Source organism: Diadema antillarum, unplaced genomic scaffold (genome assembly GCF_040938485.1).
Source record: "Diadema antillarum isolate AM-2024a unplaced genomic scaffold, OU_Dant_1.0 seq00000266_RagTag, whole genome shotgun sequence".
In the NCBI taxonomy this organism is placed as follows: domain Eukaryota; kingdom Metazoa; phylum Echinodermata; class Echinoidea; order Diadematoida; family Diadematidae; genus Diadema; species Diadema antillarum.
In genome coordinates this window covers 549,663-563,352 of record NW_027271303.1, presented here as the reverse complement: position 1 = coordinate 563,352, position 13,690 = coordinate 549,663, and the positions used below count along the sequence as shown (strand labels likewise).

General features: G+C 40.4%; 1 protein-coding gene across 1 annotated transcript; it reads right to left on the bottom strand.

Moving 5' to 3' along the window:
- Window positions 1-957: 957 nt before the first annotated feature.
- On the bottom strand, window positions 958-9,404 carry LOC139729850 (serine/arginine-rich splicing factor 1B-like). The gene is made up of 5 exons (XM_071640774.1): window positions 9,386-9,404; window positions 4,646-4,870; window positions 4,091-4,242; window positions 3,538-3,710; window positions 958-2,945 (listed from the first exon to the last, which is right to left on the bottom strand). The coding sequence occupies exons 2-5, from the start codon at window positions 4,855-4,857 to the stop codon at window positions 2,706-2,708; spliced, it is 777 nt and encodes a 258-aa protein (XP_071496875.1). The 5' UTR covers window positions 4,858-4,870; window positions 9,386-9,404; the 3' UTR covers window positions 958-2,705.
- Between the last annotated feature and the right edge of the window lie 4,286 nt (window positions 9,405-13,690).

The following is a 13,690-nucleotide window of genomic DNA, read 5'->3' as shown; positions in this document are numbered from 1 at the left end:
AAGGAAACACAAAAAGTGTGCAAAATCTTGCAAAACTTGTTAATGGTACCACAAGCTACACCAGCCTAGCAAGCAAAGAAAAACAGAGTAAAAAAGGGCAAGGCATCAGATAATGTGGATCTGTTTCCAGGGATGTATTTCTGACCACAGCTAACGACTGCTTCACCACAAATTTGATAGTGAATGGGTCCTCTCAAATCTCGGATGTGGAACAGAATCGGCATGTCGAGTATGACAACGTGACCATGTGATGTGTTAAAGATCGATTTGATATTAAAGTGGTGAACAGGATGTGTTTTGGGTACATTAAGGCATCCACATCCTGCATGCTTAAGACTCTCTATAGAGGAATCAAAGAGTTTGTTATTTTCCGCACGCAGCGAATCAGTGTTTCTTCCACCAACATGGCTCAGTAATCCGAGAGAAGATCAGTATACAATATGAATGCACATTTCCAATTTGTTGATTGTCAACCTGCAGTGTTGTGACAGTCAAAAACTTATACGGGGCTTTTGACTAACTTTCAAAAACTTTTTCACGATTGAATGAAAGGTGGCAATCTACCACTTTCTGTGTAAGAGCCAATATGCACATTCACTAACAAAACTGTAATCCAAGAATAAACAGCTTCTTTTTCGTACAAACAAGCTATTTGAATTTGGCGTGCAAGTACACTTCCTAATTACAATTACACTAGACATCCTCAAATGACAAAGTCATATTCACAGTGTAGATTCATAAAGACAAAGTTGTCATTATGTCAACTGCATTGTGATTCCCATATTGTTCGAGGCTACTTGCTTTTATGAGAACCCCAAACTGCTAAGTACATGCATGTTCAACATAAATCTGTACCACAACTCATTATTTAAAGTGTCCCAAATTAATATATCACAGACCTTTCTCCTAGAAAAAAAAAATCAATTTAGACACAATATGTTTTCCACACCAACACCAATTTCCAATATTTACACCGAAAATTAAATCATTGAATGTGTTCTATATTTACATGTGCCGACACAATTATCCTTTCATGCAACCTTTCCACACTTTTTTTTTTTCAGGAACATGAACCGAAAGAGTATAACGGGCGATGTGCTGCTTCATTACACATGATATCTAATTTGCACTGGATGGACCAAAACATGCTTCCCAGTTCAATTTGTACACATTAAAGCATCAAATACTAAATACTCCTATCGGCAACATAACATGTCGTATTTGTCACATAGACTCATTACAAGAAGTTTTCCAGTCACTTAATGAGGATTTTATGCAATGAGGGTGATGTGCAAACTGTGATACAGTATGACTATAAGGATGGAAAAATATGAATTTGTGTACAAACTTGATCAATTGTTCACCAGCCCCATGTGAGTAAACCCAACAGACAGGTTAAACCTGCACTTTCCCAAAAGAAATCACCAATGTGGGCACTTATGACACATTTGTTTATGCCAATGTGATTGTGAATGAAATACCTTTCTCAAAATGAAAACTTATGAAAGTAGCAAAAAAGTAAGATGAAATAAAACCATGACAATCTGAGTAGAGAAAACAAAACTCTGAACATAATACTGACAAAATATGCTACATATGATATGATGATTTCTAAAACATATTCTGCCATCTGTCATTAACTTCAAAACATTTTGTCACAAATGAATTGCATCTACTCATTCTGAAACTACACTGCTTAATGATTAGACGACCTGAAGTACAAACTCAAAATATGATACACTATTGAACCCTGGCCAATTTATTGGGATGTTTTCCGAGTATCACTCCTTTAAACATTAGAATATCAAATCCAAAAATTTCTCCTGAGCCCCTCACTTTCATAAAGCACTTTTGTAACGACAGCAACTTCCAACAACTGCACCTCCCACAACAGCATCACTGCAACGACCGAACAACGGCAAAGCAGTGCCACCGTTGAGCCATGGGCAGCTGCAATAATTGTAATGTACAAAATAGCCAGACTTCAGACTCCCGTACCGCAGGAAAGACTTTGCATGAGGGAAAGCACTTAAATCCCTATATATTGTGACACCATGATAAACAGCCTTTTGATTATATCTGACAGGCCTGAAGAAGGACATAAGTTGATAAATTCCACCTAAGGTTGCTGACAGTCACATTTTCCATTGTCAGGTGATGTATAAAAAGAAGAAGAAAAAGAACAAAAGAAGAACACATGGGAGATGGCATGCATTAAGGTTCATGTTTTAATTACCCATAGGTGCCTTGTGATCAGGTTAATATATTCTCCAGAAATACATGCAAATGAGAAGATATAAAGTTAAATTTCCACCCTTACTTCTCTCTCGCTAAACAAAAGTGAAGGGAGCATATGGTTAGCATGGCAATCGTAATACAATGAAGAAAGGGAAATACAAGCAGATGATTTGACCGTCCTAAAGTATAATCAGTGGTTTGGGTAAATGCTCCCAGAGAAAGTATTATATGTATGTACAGCTCAGATTCTGGTGCTTGGTGCAGAGCAAATATTGAAAGGAGGAACATCCTACAGAGATGAGCCAGCAGTAACTACAGAAAGAGTGAGTAAGGAAAAAAAAAAGGGACTATTTACATAGAGAATCACATACACAACATTTTCCAGCATCCTCAAAATACCATCTGCGACGCTGCTACAAGAAGTGGGAAGTGTCAACTCTGCTGGACGCAACCTGTCACAGGTGAGCCTACGATCGTGACCTCGACCTCGATCTGGACCTCGATCGAGAGCTCCGCGAGCGGGAGCGTGAGAAGGACCTGGACCGCGATCGGCGGTGACGGCCCCCGCCGCCGCCTCCCCAGCGGGGGCTGCGGGATCGACTCCTGGAACGGTAGCCCCCACCGCGACGTGGGCTCATCGAGCGACTCCTGGAACGATATCCAGTGCTGCTGGGGTCGATCTTCACGTGGATGTAAGAGGTCTCTCCCTGAAAGTCATAGGATGTTGATAAGTAACAGAAGGGCATTAATTTCAATCTTCAGTGAAAACTGAACATCAGCAAAACCATCCTGGAACATTCAAAAGATTCTTTTCCAGCAATAGCCATTTCCGTAATGCTTTGTTTAAAACTTAAAGCCAAATAATGTTTTGTTAATCTAAATGTATGGTCTGGAAGAAAACTGTAAAATACTGCTTTTTATCGCGTACCTTCTTCAACTTCCATCCATTCTGGATAAAACAAAAAACACACTAACAAACAGGAAAAAAAGAAAATTTGAGATGTTTCACTCAAGAGCTGCCTGTTAATAGTTGTGTGTCCTGTCACTGATCTTAAGCTTAACCATGCAGTCACAATCTTTTAATATTCTTTGTGAACATGAGTAAAGATATAACATTCTTCCTTGCATCCTCTTTAACTACACAACAGCAATAAACAGCAACAATTTCAAACTCACATAACAGCAGTTTGGTATAATTTCCTCTACAAAACTGTATCTCCCTTTATTTCTTTTTTTAGTTTTCATTCAATTAGCTCCGACCCCGTAAGTACAGAAAATCTTAAAAAGAAACAATGGTACCTCATGTGACCTGAACTTGGTGTCGTCAAGCTGTTTGGAGGCGTATTTCATGTCTTCAGCACGCAGGAATTCAACCACACCAGTTCCGTCTCTGTAAACGTCGGCGTAGCACACATCGCCGGCCTCTCGCATGTGATCCTTCAAGTCCTGCCAACTCCCAGTCGAGGGTAGACCTGTTGAGCAGAGAGGGTTCTGTGAAACATCTTATACATCCCCCCAGCCCAGTAGACTATCGAAAGCATTCATTTTCACTGGTTTTCAAAGACTCTGCCTGGTTTACCCATCACTTTCAGCCATTTCCAATGGGCTTTTTGGGCAGCAGGCTAGCAATTCTTATCATTACTTCCAAGATATCAAGGTATTATACCATATTCTTGCATGCTCATACTACAGAATCTTCAGTCACCAGCTTGCACAACTCCATGACAAAATTCTTTCGGGGATGTTTAAAGAACTCATCGTGTAGAATTTAATATCCTCCTTCTGGTCCCAGGTGATAGGCAACATCTGGTGCTACACAAATGAGCAAGTCAGCAAACCATGGCCAACAAACCTGACACGATGCAGCGGTAGTGGGATCTCCTGGGTGGCGGTCCCCTGGGACGGGTGCCCTTGAATCCCTTGGTCCCCCGGGGGAATTCAACCCGTATCCGGTAGCCATCATAGTTGTAGCCGTCTCTGGCCAGCACTGCGTCATCAGCATCTCTGTTCATAGGGAAGGATTCAACAGATTTAATGCGAAAATGTGAAAATGAAATTACAGTAAAATAAACATACAGCAGAATGTTGCTTGGTTGGTAATGTTTCTTCAACAAAACAACAAAATGCTACCTTAATGACCCCACATAGAGTGAGAATAATCACTACCTTAAAAGTCTTGTTACACAACAGGACAAGCCACAATACTCTACCAGATCCAACCTTATGTTTCTAAAACACTACCATAATGTCTCAATCACTGGGTGACACAAATTTGAAACAGGTAAACATGTCGTGCACCACCAACAGTGATGAACATGCTTTCACAAAAGCTTTCAAACATTTCAATTTGGTGCTCTGAAATAAAGAGAGATAGAGGGAAAAAGTTAAGCTGTTGGCATTGGTTCACCTCTTATCATAGAATTCGACGAAAGCAAACGGTGCTCCAAATCCGCCCGAAGTTCCTTGCCTCTTGTTCTTCAGGTCGATGTCTGCGATGTGACCAAACTTGTAGAACATGTCATCGATGTCCCTCTCCCGGATGTCGGGTGGAAGGTTGCCAACGTAAATCCTGCACTCATTGTTTCCAGCGGGGCCTCGAACAATAGATGACGATGCCATGATGATCACAACGCTAGGAAAAGTACCATACAAAACAATGAAATTGTAGAAAACTGTGGTTTTTCAAAACTGTCACTTTGCATTTCTTGAAAAACATATTTTTGGGCAAAGATAACATAACAACATTTAAGAGGTCAATAGTAGACCTATAGAACCTTTAATGTCAATTATCGCTTAGTCGCCACTTGCGTGTATTTCCTATGCGCTTCCGGGTTGGCAAACTATCAATAGGCACTGTATTAGTTTGCCGCCCATAGCACGCCATGTATTAATTAGCGAATTTCTTATACACACACTTCAATGTAGGATACATTGTGCATCATCGCGTTTGAAAACCTTTGTTAATTTGCCACCTGAAATCCATTCAAAATAAAAAACATCCTCGCATCAAAAATGGTTTTGTCACCTGTTACATATATGGTAAAATACATTTGGATTATAATTAGAATCTACTTGTGTTTTTATGGAGGATAAAAGGTGAATTAAGAATGTATTTTGAGAGCGATGAAAATCCGTCACCCCATATACCAGCTGATCTCCGATCGCGGCGCACGTTACATGTGATATGAATGTCTGGCAATTTTAGGTAGTGGCGACTTAACACATTAATGGTAATTGACATTAGACTTAACACTTTTTAAAATTTGTCACATCTTAAAAACAGCAATCAATGTTCAAGTTCAAGATGAATGCAGACATTGAATACTGCCAGCTACAGTAGGAGAGTAGATCGTATCATCGGACGCTTTTTTTTCCGTGGCTTTGAATTCCGTACTCAGAGGATGAAATTTTGGCTAAAAATAACACCACTTATTCACAGACTCCTGGAAATTACGAATTCAGCCAACTCATGTCAATTGTTCGCTCCAGTTCTTAGAAAATATGCTTCAAACATACCCCTCTAAAAAAAGTTGTCCTTTTGCGCAGTGCAAAATCGCATTGTAATTCCGAACACGATTTTCGCAATGAAATAATCGATGTCTTTCGCACCTAGTCCTTGTACCAGAATCACAATTCATCCCACAAATCACAGTACACATTCTCACCAAGCGGATGACAAAGAAAAATCGGCAAAAGAAGCTCAAATTTTGTATTTTACAGTAAAATTTCTATCTTGAACATTTCGAACAGTTCACGCAATAAAACCGTATGAAAAATTGACAATCGAATTTTATGTGCTTTGTCTATGGAAGCGCAGGTAACGAGTTGCGGGCCTTGCGGGCCCCTTCCTTAGCGCACAACTTTCCGCATCGTTCGCGTTTGAGGACGATACAGCTGTAGCTGCAAATTTCCAGTATCTATCAGTGAACTTGTGGTTCTATAAGAGTCTTCAGCATTTTTCCTGTATGTGAGAGGGATTTCATAGAATTTCAGTTACGACATGTGATTTAAACATGCATAAATAAATGTTAACTATGACGAGGTGCAGGTCACTCAACTACAAATTTGAGGTAAAATGTGAATTTCTTCATGTTTTTACATTTTTATGTCACGTTTTTTGCGATTTCGGTCCACACAACGTTCTGCTTTGTATGACTTAGTGTAAGGGTGAGGCTAATCTACGAGGTCTTGCGCGTACTGAATGTCATCAGTACGCAAAAATGTGCGTGTCCGGAATTACCATGCTGTCTGGTAATTACCATATCCGTAGCATAGGAACTAACATGCTACCTGTAACTTAATAGGCCTAGTATGGTTGGGTGTTCATAATACCGGACACCTAACGTTTTTCTATCAATAGAAACGTGAAAAATCTCACAATTTGACTGAAATTTTACTCACGTGTGGAGAAAATACTCCGGATTCACAAGCGCGCACTGAAAATGCGATCTGAGGTACGCGCTCTTAGATGGCGGCTTCGAAACGCGTGGGGTGTCATTTTTTCCGCACTCAGTTGCCCTGCTCATTTCAACCGACCACCCTGACAATGCGTATAAAGGGCACTTAAATGCGTTTTTTCGACAGGCCGCTGTTTTTTTTCTAGCCGTCATTTTTTCCCCAATAATATTTGAATATATTTTGAATCCTTCGATATTACTTTTGAAGGACTGTTTGATGAATTTGACTTGATTTTCATTAGGAAACTTTTCATCGTAATTGAAATAAATTAGATGAGTCGGTTTGTTGTTTCACATTCATTTCTCGTTTCTGCATCAACTCGTACGGTCGTAGCGGGCGACAAAATGTTTATGTCATGTACGCCATTAGCCATGTAGACTGTAGTCTATATGTGTAACGTGTGTGCACGATCGTACAAGCGGCGGTGACAATTTTGCGGTCAAAATCGTCAAATTTATTACGGAAGGATACTCTACATCAACAACGAGTCAGCAAAGGGTAGGCCTAGTTATATGTACAATGTAGTTACACGATAAACCTTACTCGATTTTGCTAAATTTCGGTAATTTAGAGGGAATACTTAGTTGTTTTCGCCACATTTTACTCGGTAGCGTAGCCCAGTGAAGAATCGAACACCGTTGCGCGTAGTCCCATGCGTACATTTTCTTTCTGTACGCGCAATGCCATTATAATGCGCGGCCGGTCGTTATGGACCCGGTCGGTAGGTTGGACACCTACCATACAATGTCCCCAATGAGTCAATGTCAGTCCGGGAAACCCGCTCATGAGGACCGCCCCCGCGTACGAGGATGGTCCCTCCTCATGAGGACCTCCCCCCTCCTCATGAGGCCCCCCGGGGAACGCCTCATGAGGCCCCCCCTTCACTTCTTATTCATCTCACATCTGACGTATAAATTGTCGCAACTTTGCACGGTGATTTTTTGTTACACACACATGTCCACTATCCATGATGAAAAGAAGAAAAAATCCTGTCTGTTTTTTTTTTTTTAAATCGAGTTTTAATCACCCGATGCAGAGCGCCCATCAAAACACGGGCGCCAACGCGTTCGCACAATGCAAGACTGCCGCACCTAGCGGCCTGATCCGACTAAATATTTTCGATGCTTTTTTCTGCGGCTCTCACCTCTCCGCGCACGAATCAGCCTCGTGAAGCTGAAGTCTGACATCTTTTTACACAAATTCGTAACGAGAAAAATTAAATCAGTACTAACCTGATCTTGTCCATATATTCCAAATTACTATTCCACACTGATAGAGTAGGTGGGTAGATGACATACTCCAGTTTGTTAGCAAAATAATCACTTTGTAGGTATGACGAGTTCACTTTCTTCGTCAATTCCGCCCACGATTCCGCCGCCCGCTTACCGTTTGGGCGCTTTCTCTGGAATCATCCCGCGACGCGACGTACGTCGCATCACATCACGCATCCAGCACATACCAGTCTGGTACTTAGTATGTGCTGGATGCGTGATGTATGCGACGTACGTCGCGTCGCGGGATGATTCCAGAAAAAGCGCCCAAACGGCGGAATCGTGGGCGGAATTGACGAAGAAAGTGAACTCGTCATACCTACAAAGTGATTATTTTGCTAACAAACTGGAGTATGTCATCTACCCACCTACTCTATCAGTGTGGAATAGTAATTTGGAATATATGGACAAGATCAGGTTAGTACTGATTTAATTTTTCTCGTTACGAATTTGTGTAAAAAGATGTCAGACTTCAGCTTCACGAGGCTGATTCGTGCGCGGAGAGGTGAGAGCCGCAGAAAAAAGCATCGAAAATATTTAGTCGGATCAGGCCGCTAGGTGCGGCAGTCTTGCATTGTGCGAACGCGTTGGCGCCTGTGTTTTGATGGGCGCTCTGCATCGGGTGATGAAAACTCGATTTAAAAAAAAAAAAACAGACAGGATTTTTTCTTCTTTTCATCATGGATAGTGGACATGTGTGTGTAACAAAAAATCACCGTGCAAAGTTGCGACAATTTATACGTCAGATGTGAGATGAATAAGAAGTGAAGGGGGGGCCTCATGAGGCGTTCCCCGGGGGGCCTCATGAGGAGGGGGAAGGTCCTCATGAGGAGGGACCATCCTCGTACGCGGGGGCGGTCCTCATGAGCGGGTTTCCCGGACTGATGTAACAATATACTATATAGATAGATCTACAGTACAGTCGTACAGACTATTCAACTTCAAGTAGGCCTAGCTAGACGAGAAAACAATGCAATAAGACTAACGTTAATACCAATAGAATTAAGGAACATACACTGCACTGACCCTGTAGCCTAGGCTTAAATGATGATGTATGACTCGAACTGGGCCCCGTTTCATAAAGCTGTTCGTATTAAAAGACCAAGTTACGAACAGCTTTATGAAGCACCCCCTGATATATACATCATAACCACTGGATATGGAACACTAGCACTGCGTCCGTCCGCATGCTGCACTGGACACTGAATACACACACACAGCACACACACACACATCCAAGTTGTTGCATGCATTTTTGCTTGAATATTTATGGATTAAATTATGGTTTATGAAGCAACTTTACGACCTCACCATAACCCTCTAACCAAAATACACACTAATATAATTCTCAGTGGTGAAATAAGCACCTAACGGACATATTTCAATGAAACATTCCACTGTTCATGTAGAAAGCTTACCTATCACTCTCAGGATCGGGTCAACTGAGCACACGTACACAAGCAACGAATTATGGAAACGTACGTACGTACGTACGTACGTACGTACGGACTGAGTGCGCATTTTATATAGCATGTACGCATACGGCGCGCAGAGCGGGGCAATAATCTATCGAATGCGTATCAAGCGAGAAGATACGAGAGCGCGGCGCTCTATCATCACTGCTAATACGATTTCCGAACAGCTTTCGGAAAGTCTCGGCACTGGTTTCGGATAAAAGTTTGCTGACCACATAAATTAGTCTGTTACGACTAGACTCAATTAACTATTTCTTTCTATAATCATTTTAACTGGGGTACTGCATGTAGTTATTAATGTTTTTTCCCTTACTTCCACTAGTTTTTGCAAATTAGATTCAATCTTATGAATATTCATGATCGACATAGACCCAAATGTATGTCGTCTTTGAACGGCTTATTATCAGTAATCAATTTAGTACGCCGTCACATGTCTTTACAACCAGTTTGTATCACTAGCATTTAGACTGGTAAAAAATATGTCGTATTGAAATATGAAAATTGAATTAACAACTTTATGTTTTGATGCCTTTTATCTATTTCAGCTAGATTCCAAATTGTAGATTCTCTCTTACGATTGTTTCAAAGAAATGTTTTTATTTCGATTCCATCATTCATACAATTTGAACATGTTGTTATTGTTTGCTAGCTGCATGATATTTCAAACATTTTACAAAGTAGTAAAAAATTAATGTTGCATAAATACATGTTATCATTATGTAATAAGTATATAGTATTGATACACTACAAAAATATAATACACAACAATTACAGTCATCACTTCTTGTCCCTTTTTATGAAAATTCATGATCTATATGGAAACCAATAGAAGCCAAGTTCCAACTGGAATTAACTGGTATCATATTTTCTGTTCCGTTCATTAGTTTAATTACACTGTGTATATACAAACCATTTTTGTCGACTGACACCCGAGGAAATAAGTTATGCATAATGGTTTCTTGTCTCGAAGTCGTGCAGTATCGTACAGTCACACAGAAGAATAGCGAATAATAAAAGTGATGAGATATGGAGCGGCGTATCTAGGGAAAACGGCGCCCGGGGCAAGCGCGAAAATTGCGCCCCTAATTTCTGAAAAAGTGTTCAACCCCAAGCCCATCCCGGTAGGGACTTTAAAAAAGTCTACATGATATGCTTTTTCAAGCACTTAAAAGGGGTCTTTTGAGGGTGATTTAAATGTAATAAATTTAGATAAATTTTGGCGAGCGAGCGCAGCGAGCGAGCCGAAAATTTTTGTATATTTCCGCGTCATCATCACGTTTTGTTCTTATCTTTTTTTGTGTGATAAATTTTGGCGAGCGAGCGCAGCGAGCGAGCCGAAAATTTTTGTATTTCAGGTTACAAAACATGGAATTCTTGTCATTTTTTGCTTATTAAATCTTACAATTCTAATCAAGAAAATTAATGGTAACGGCCTTATAGATAACGATTAATACCAACAAACTGAGGACTTGAAAAAAATACTCCAAATTAGTACGCGCGTGTGAGCTGAAATTTGTATATTTCCGCGCCATCATCACGTTTTGTTCTTATCTCTTTTTTTTTTTTGAGAAATTTTAGCGAGCGAGCGCAGCGAGCGAGCCGAAAATTTCTGTATATCAGCTTACAAAACATGGAATTGTTGTCATTTTTTGCTTATTAAATCTTACAATTCTAATAAAGATATAGTGACGGCCTTATAGATGAGGGTGATTTAAATGTAATAAATGTAGATAGATTTTGGCGAAGCGAGCGCAGCGAGCGAGCCGAAAATTTTTGTATATTTCCGCGTCATCATCACGTTTTGTTCTTAGTTTTTTTGTGATAAATTTTGACGAGCGAGCGCAGCGAGCGAGCAGAAAATTTTTGTATTTCAGCTTACAAAACATGGAATTCTTGTCATTTTTTTGCTTGTTAAATCTTACAATTCTAATCAAGAAAATTAATGGTGACGGCCTTATAGATAACGATTTATACCAACAAACTGAGGACTTGAAAAAAAATACTCTAAATTAGTACGCGCGAGTGAGCCGAATTTTGTATATTTCCGCGTTTTGTTCTTATCTTGTTTGATTTGGTTTTTTGCGCCCCCCCCCCTTATGTTCGACACCTTTGGCGCCCTCGTTTGATCCAATAGGCGATCGCTTAAGAACGAAAGAAATAAAATTGCAGCCGCTGCTCCGTGTAACATTTTGCCTTCTAACGATGGCATGTGTGAACACAATATACATTGTCATTTTGTCCGCGTCATCATCACGTTTTGTTCTTATCTTCTTTTTTCTCTTTATATGAATTTTGGCGAGCGAGCGCAACGAGCGAGCCAAAATTTCAGCTTACAAAACATGGAATTCCTGTGTGAACACAATAAACATTGTCATTTTTTGTTTTCATCTTGTTTGATTTGGTTTTCTCCCCCCCCCCCCCCCCCCCCCCCCCCCGTTCTCCCTCCTTCCCGGTCCGGGCGAGTTTTTTTTTTTCTTCTTCTTCTTTTTTTTTCCCCTTCTTTTTTTCTTTTTCTTCTTCGTTTTTTTTTTCTTTTTTTTCCTTTTTTTCGTTTTCGGCGCCCCCAAAAAGTGGCGCCCGGGGCACGTGCCCCCCTTGCCCCCCCCCTAGATACGCCACTGTATGGAGCTATGATAGCAGTTCACCAATATGAACTTTATCATATCAGCATAACCACATGTCTACCATGTGGGAGAAAAAAATGCAACCCACAGCTCTGATTCCCAAGTTCACATTTCTCGAAGTGATTTCGTTTCGTACCGTTTCGTTTCGTTTTATTTCATCTTCAACACATTATGGTATACAACATTACACAAATATACTAATAATACAACAATGCAATGAAAAGCATGTACAATGATACAGTTTTCAGTGGCGGATCCAGAGGGGAGCGCAACCGGCGCAGGCCCTCCCTTTATTTTTCGTTAAAAACAAGAGAAATAAAAAGAAAACTAGAAATGTCGCTATGGCGACTGATGCCTCCGCCATAATGCATGATTCTCCCATATTCTCCCATATTGCAATAGGCGTATAGTACAATGTCTTCACAATGTGTGATCCATGACATTTTCACATAACTGGCAAAATATTGAAATGACAGGTTTGTCAGAAATGTCTTGAACTGGGTTTGCTATAATTTTCTAAAAGTGCACGTATACATACTCTGGGGAATTTTGGGGAAGTTTATGCATTGAGTAATTTCAAAGGTATGAAGAAAGAGTGTGATAACGGTACAAAATAGATTTCTTTTTTGGGGGGCGGGGCATTGAAACCTGGCCTTTGACCCTTAACCTTTGACCTTTGACCTTCTGGCTGGAAATTTCCTGGAGAATCTCCATTAGGTAATGCATGTACTAAGTTTTGAAACTAATAATGCAAGCATTGCATATACTAGTATATAAGGGAAATAGTAAAATTTTTGAGGCGTTGACCTTGACCTTTGACCCCCTGACTATTGACCCATGACCCCTAAATTCCCTAGAGAATCCTTGCCAGACAGTACATGCGTATGTACCAAGTTCCATGAAAATACATTGAACCATTTGCGAGAAAAGTGATATTGCAACATTTTCACCTAACCTTTGACCTTTTGACCTTTGACCTCTTGCAAATGTCACTAAAATCTACTCAACTAATTGTCCCATCATACATCATCCTTGGACCAAGTTTGGTGGAAGCTGCTTCATCCAGTTTTGAGTTATCACGTAAACAGATAAATTTTAGGATTTGACCTTGATCTTTGGCCTTTGACCTGTGTCCGATTTCACTGAAAAACTAATCAAGTAATTATTGTCCCATCATACATCATCCTCCAACAAAGTTTGGTGAAATTTGCTCCATCCAGTCTTGAGTTATCGCGTAAACGTATACAATTTCATGATTTGACCTTGACCTTTAAACTTTTGACCTTTAGCCGATTTTAACCAAAATCTAATCAAATAATTGCCCCATCACACTTCATATTTGGACCAAGTTTGGTAAAATTCCAGTAAATATTACTCAAGTTATCGCGTAAACGAAAGCGGACCGACGTACGGACGTATATATACGGACGGACGGACAACCCGAAAACATAATGCCTCCGGCACCACTTCGTGGCGGAGGCATAAAAATGAAATGAAACCCGGAAGTGGCATCAAAAATATTAGCTACGCCCCCCCCCCCCCCTTACAGAATTCCTGGATCCGCCCCTGGTTTTGTAATTTCAAGACAAGTACAGGAAAAAGTTCGAAATGGAGGGGACAGCTA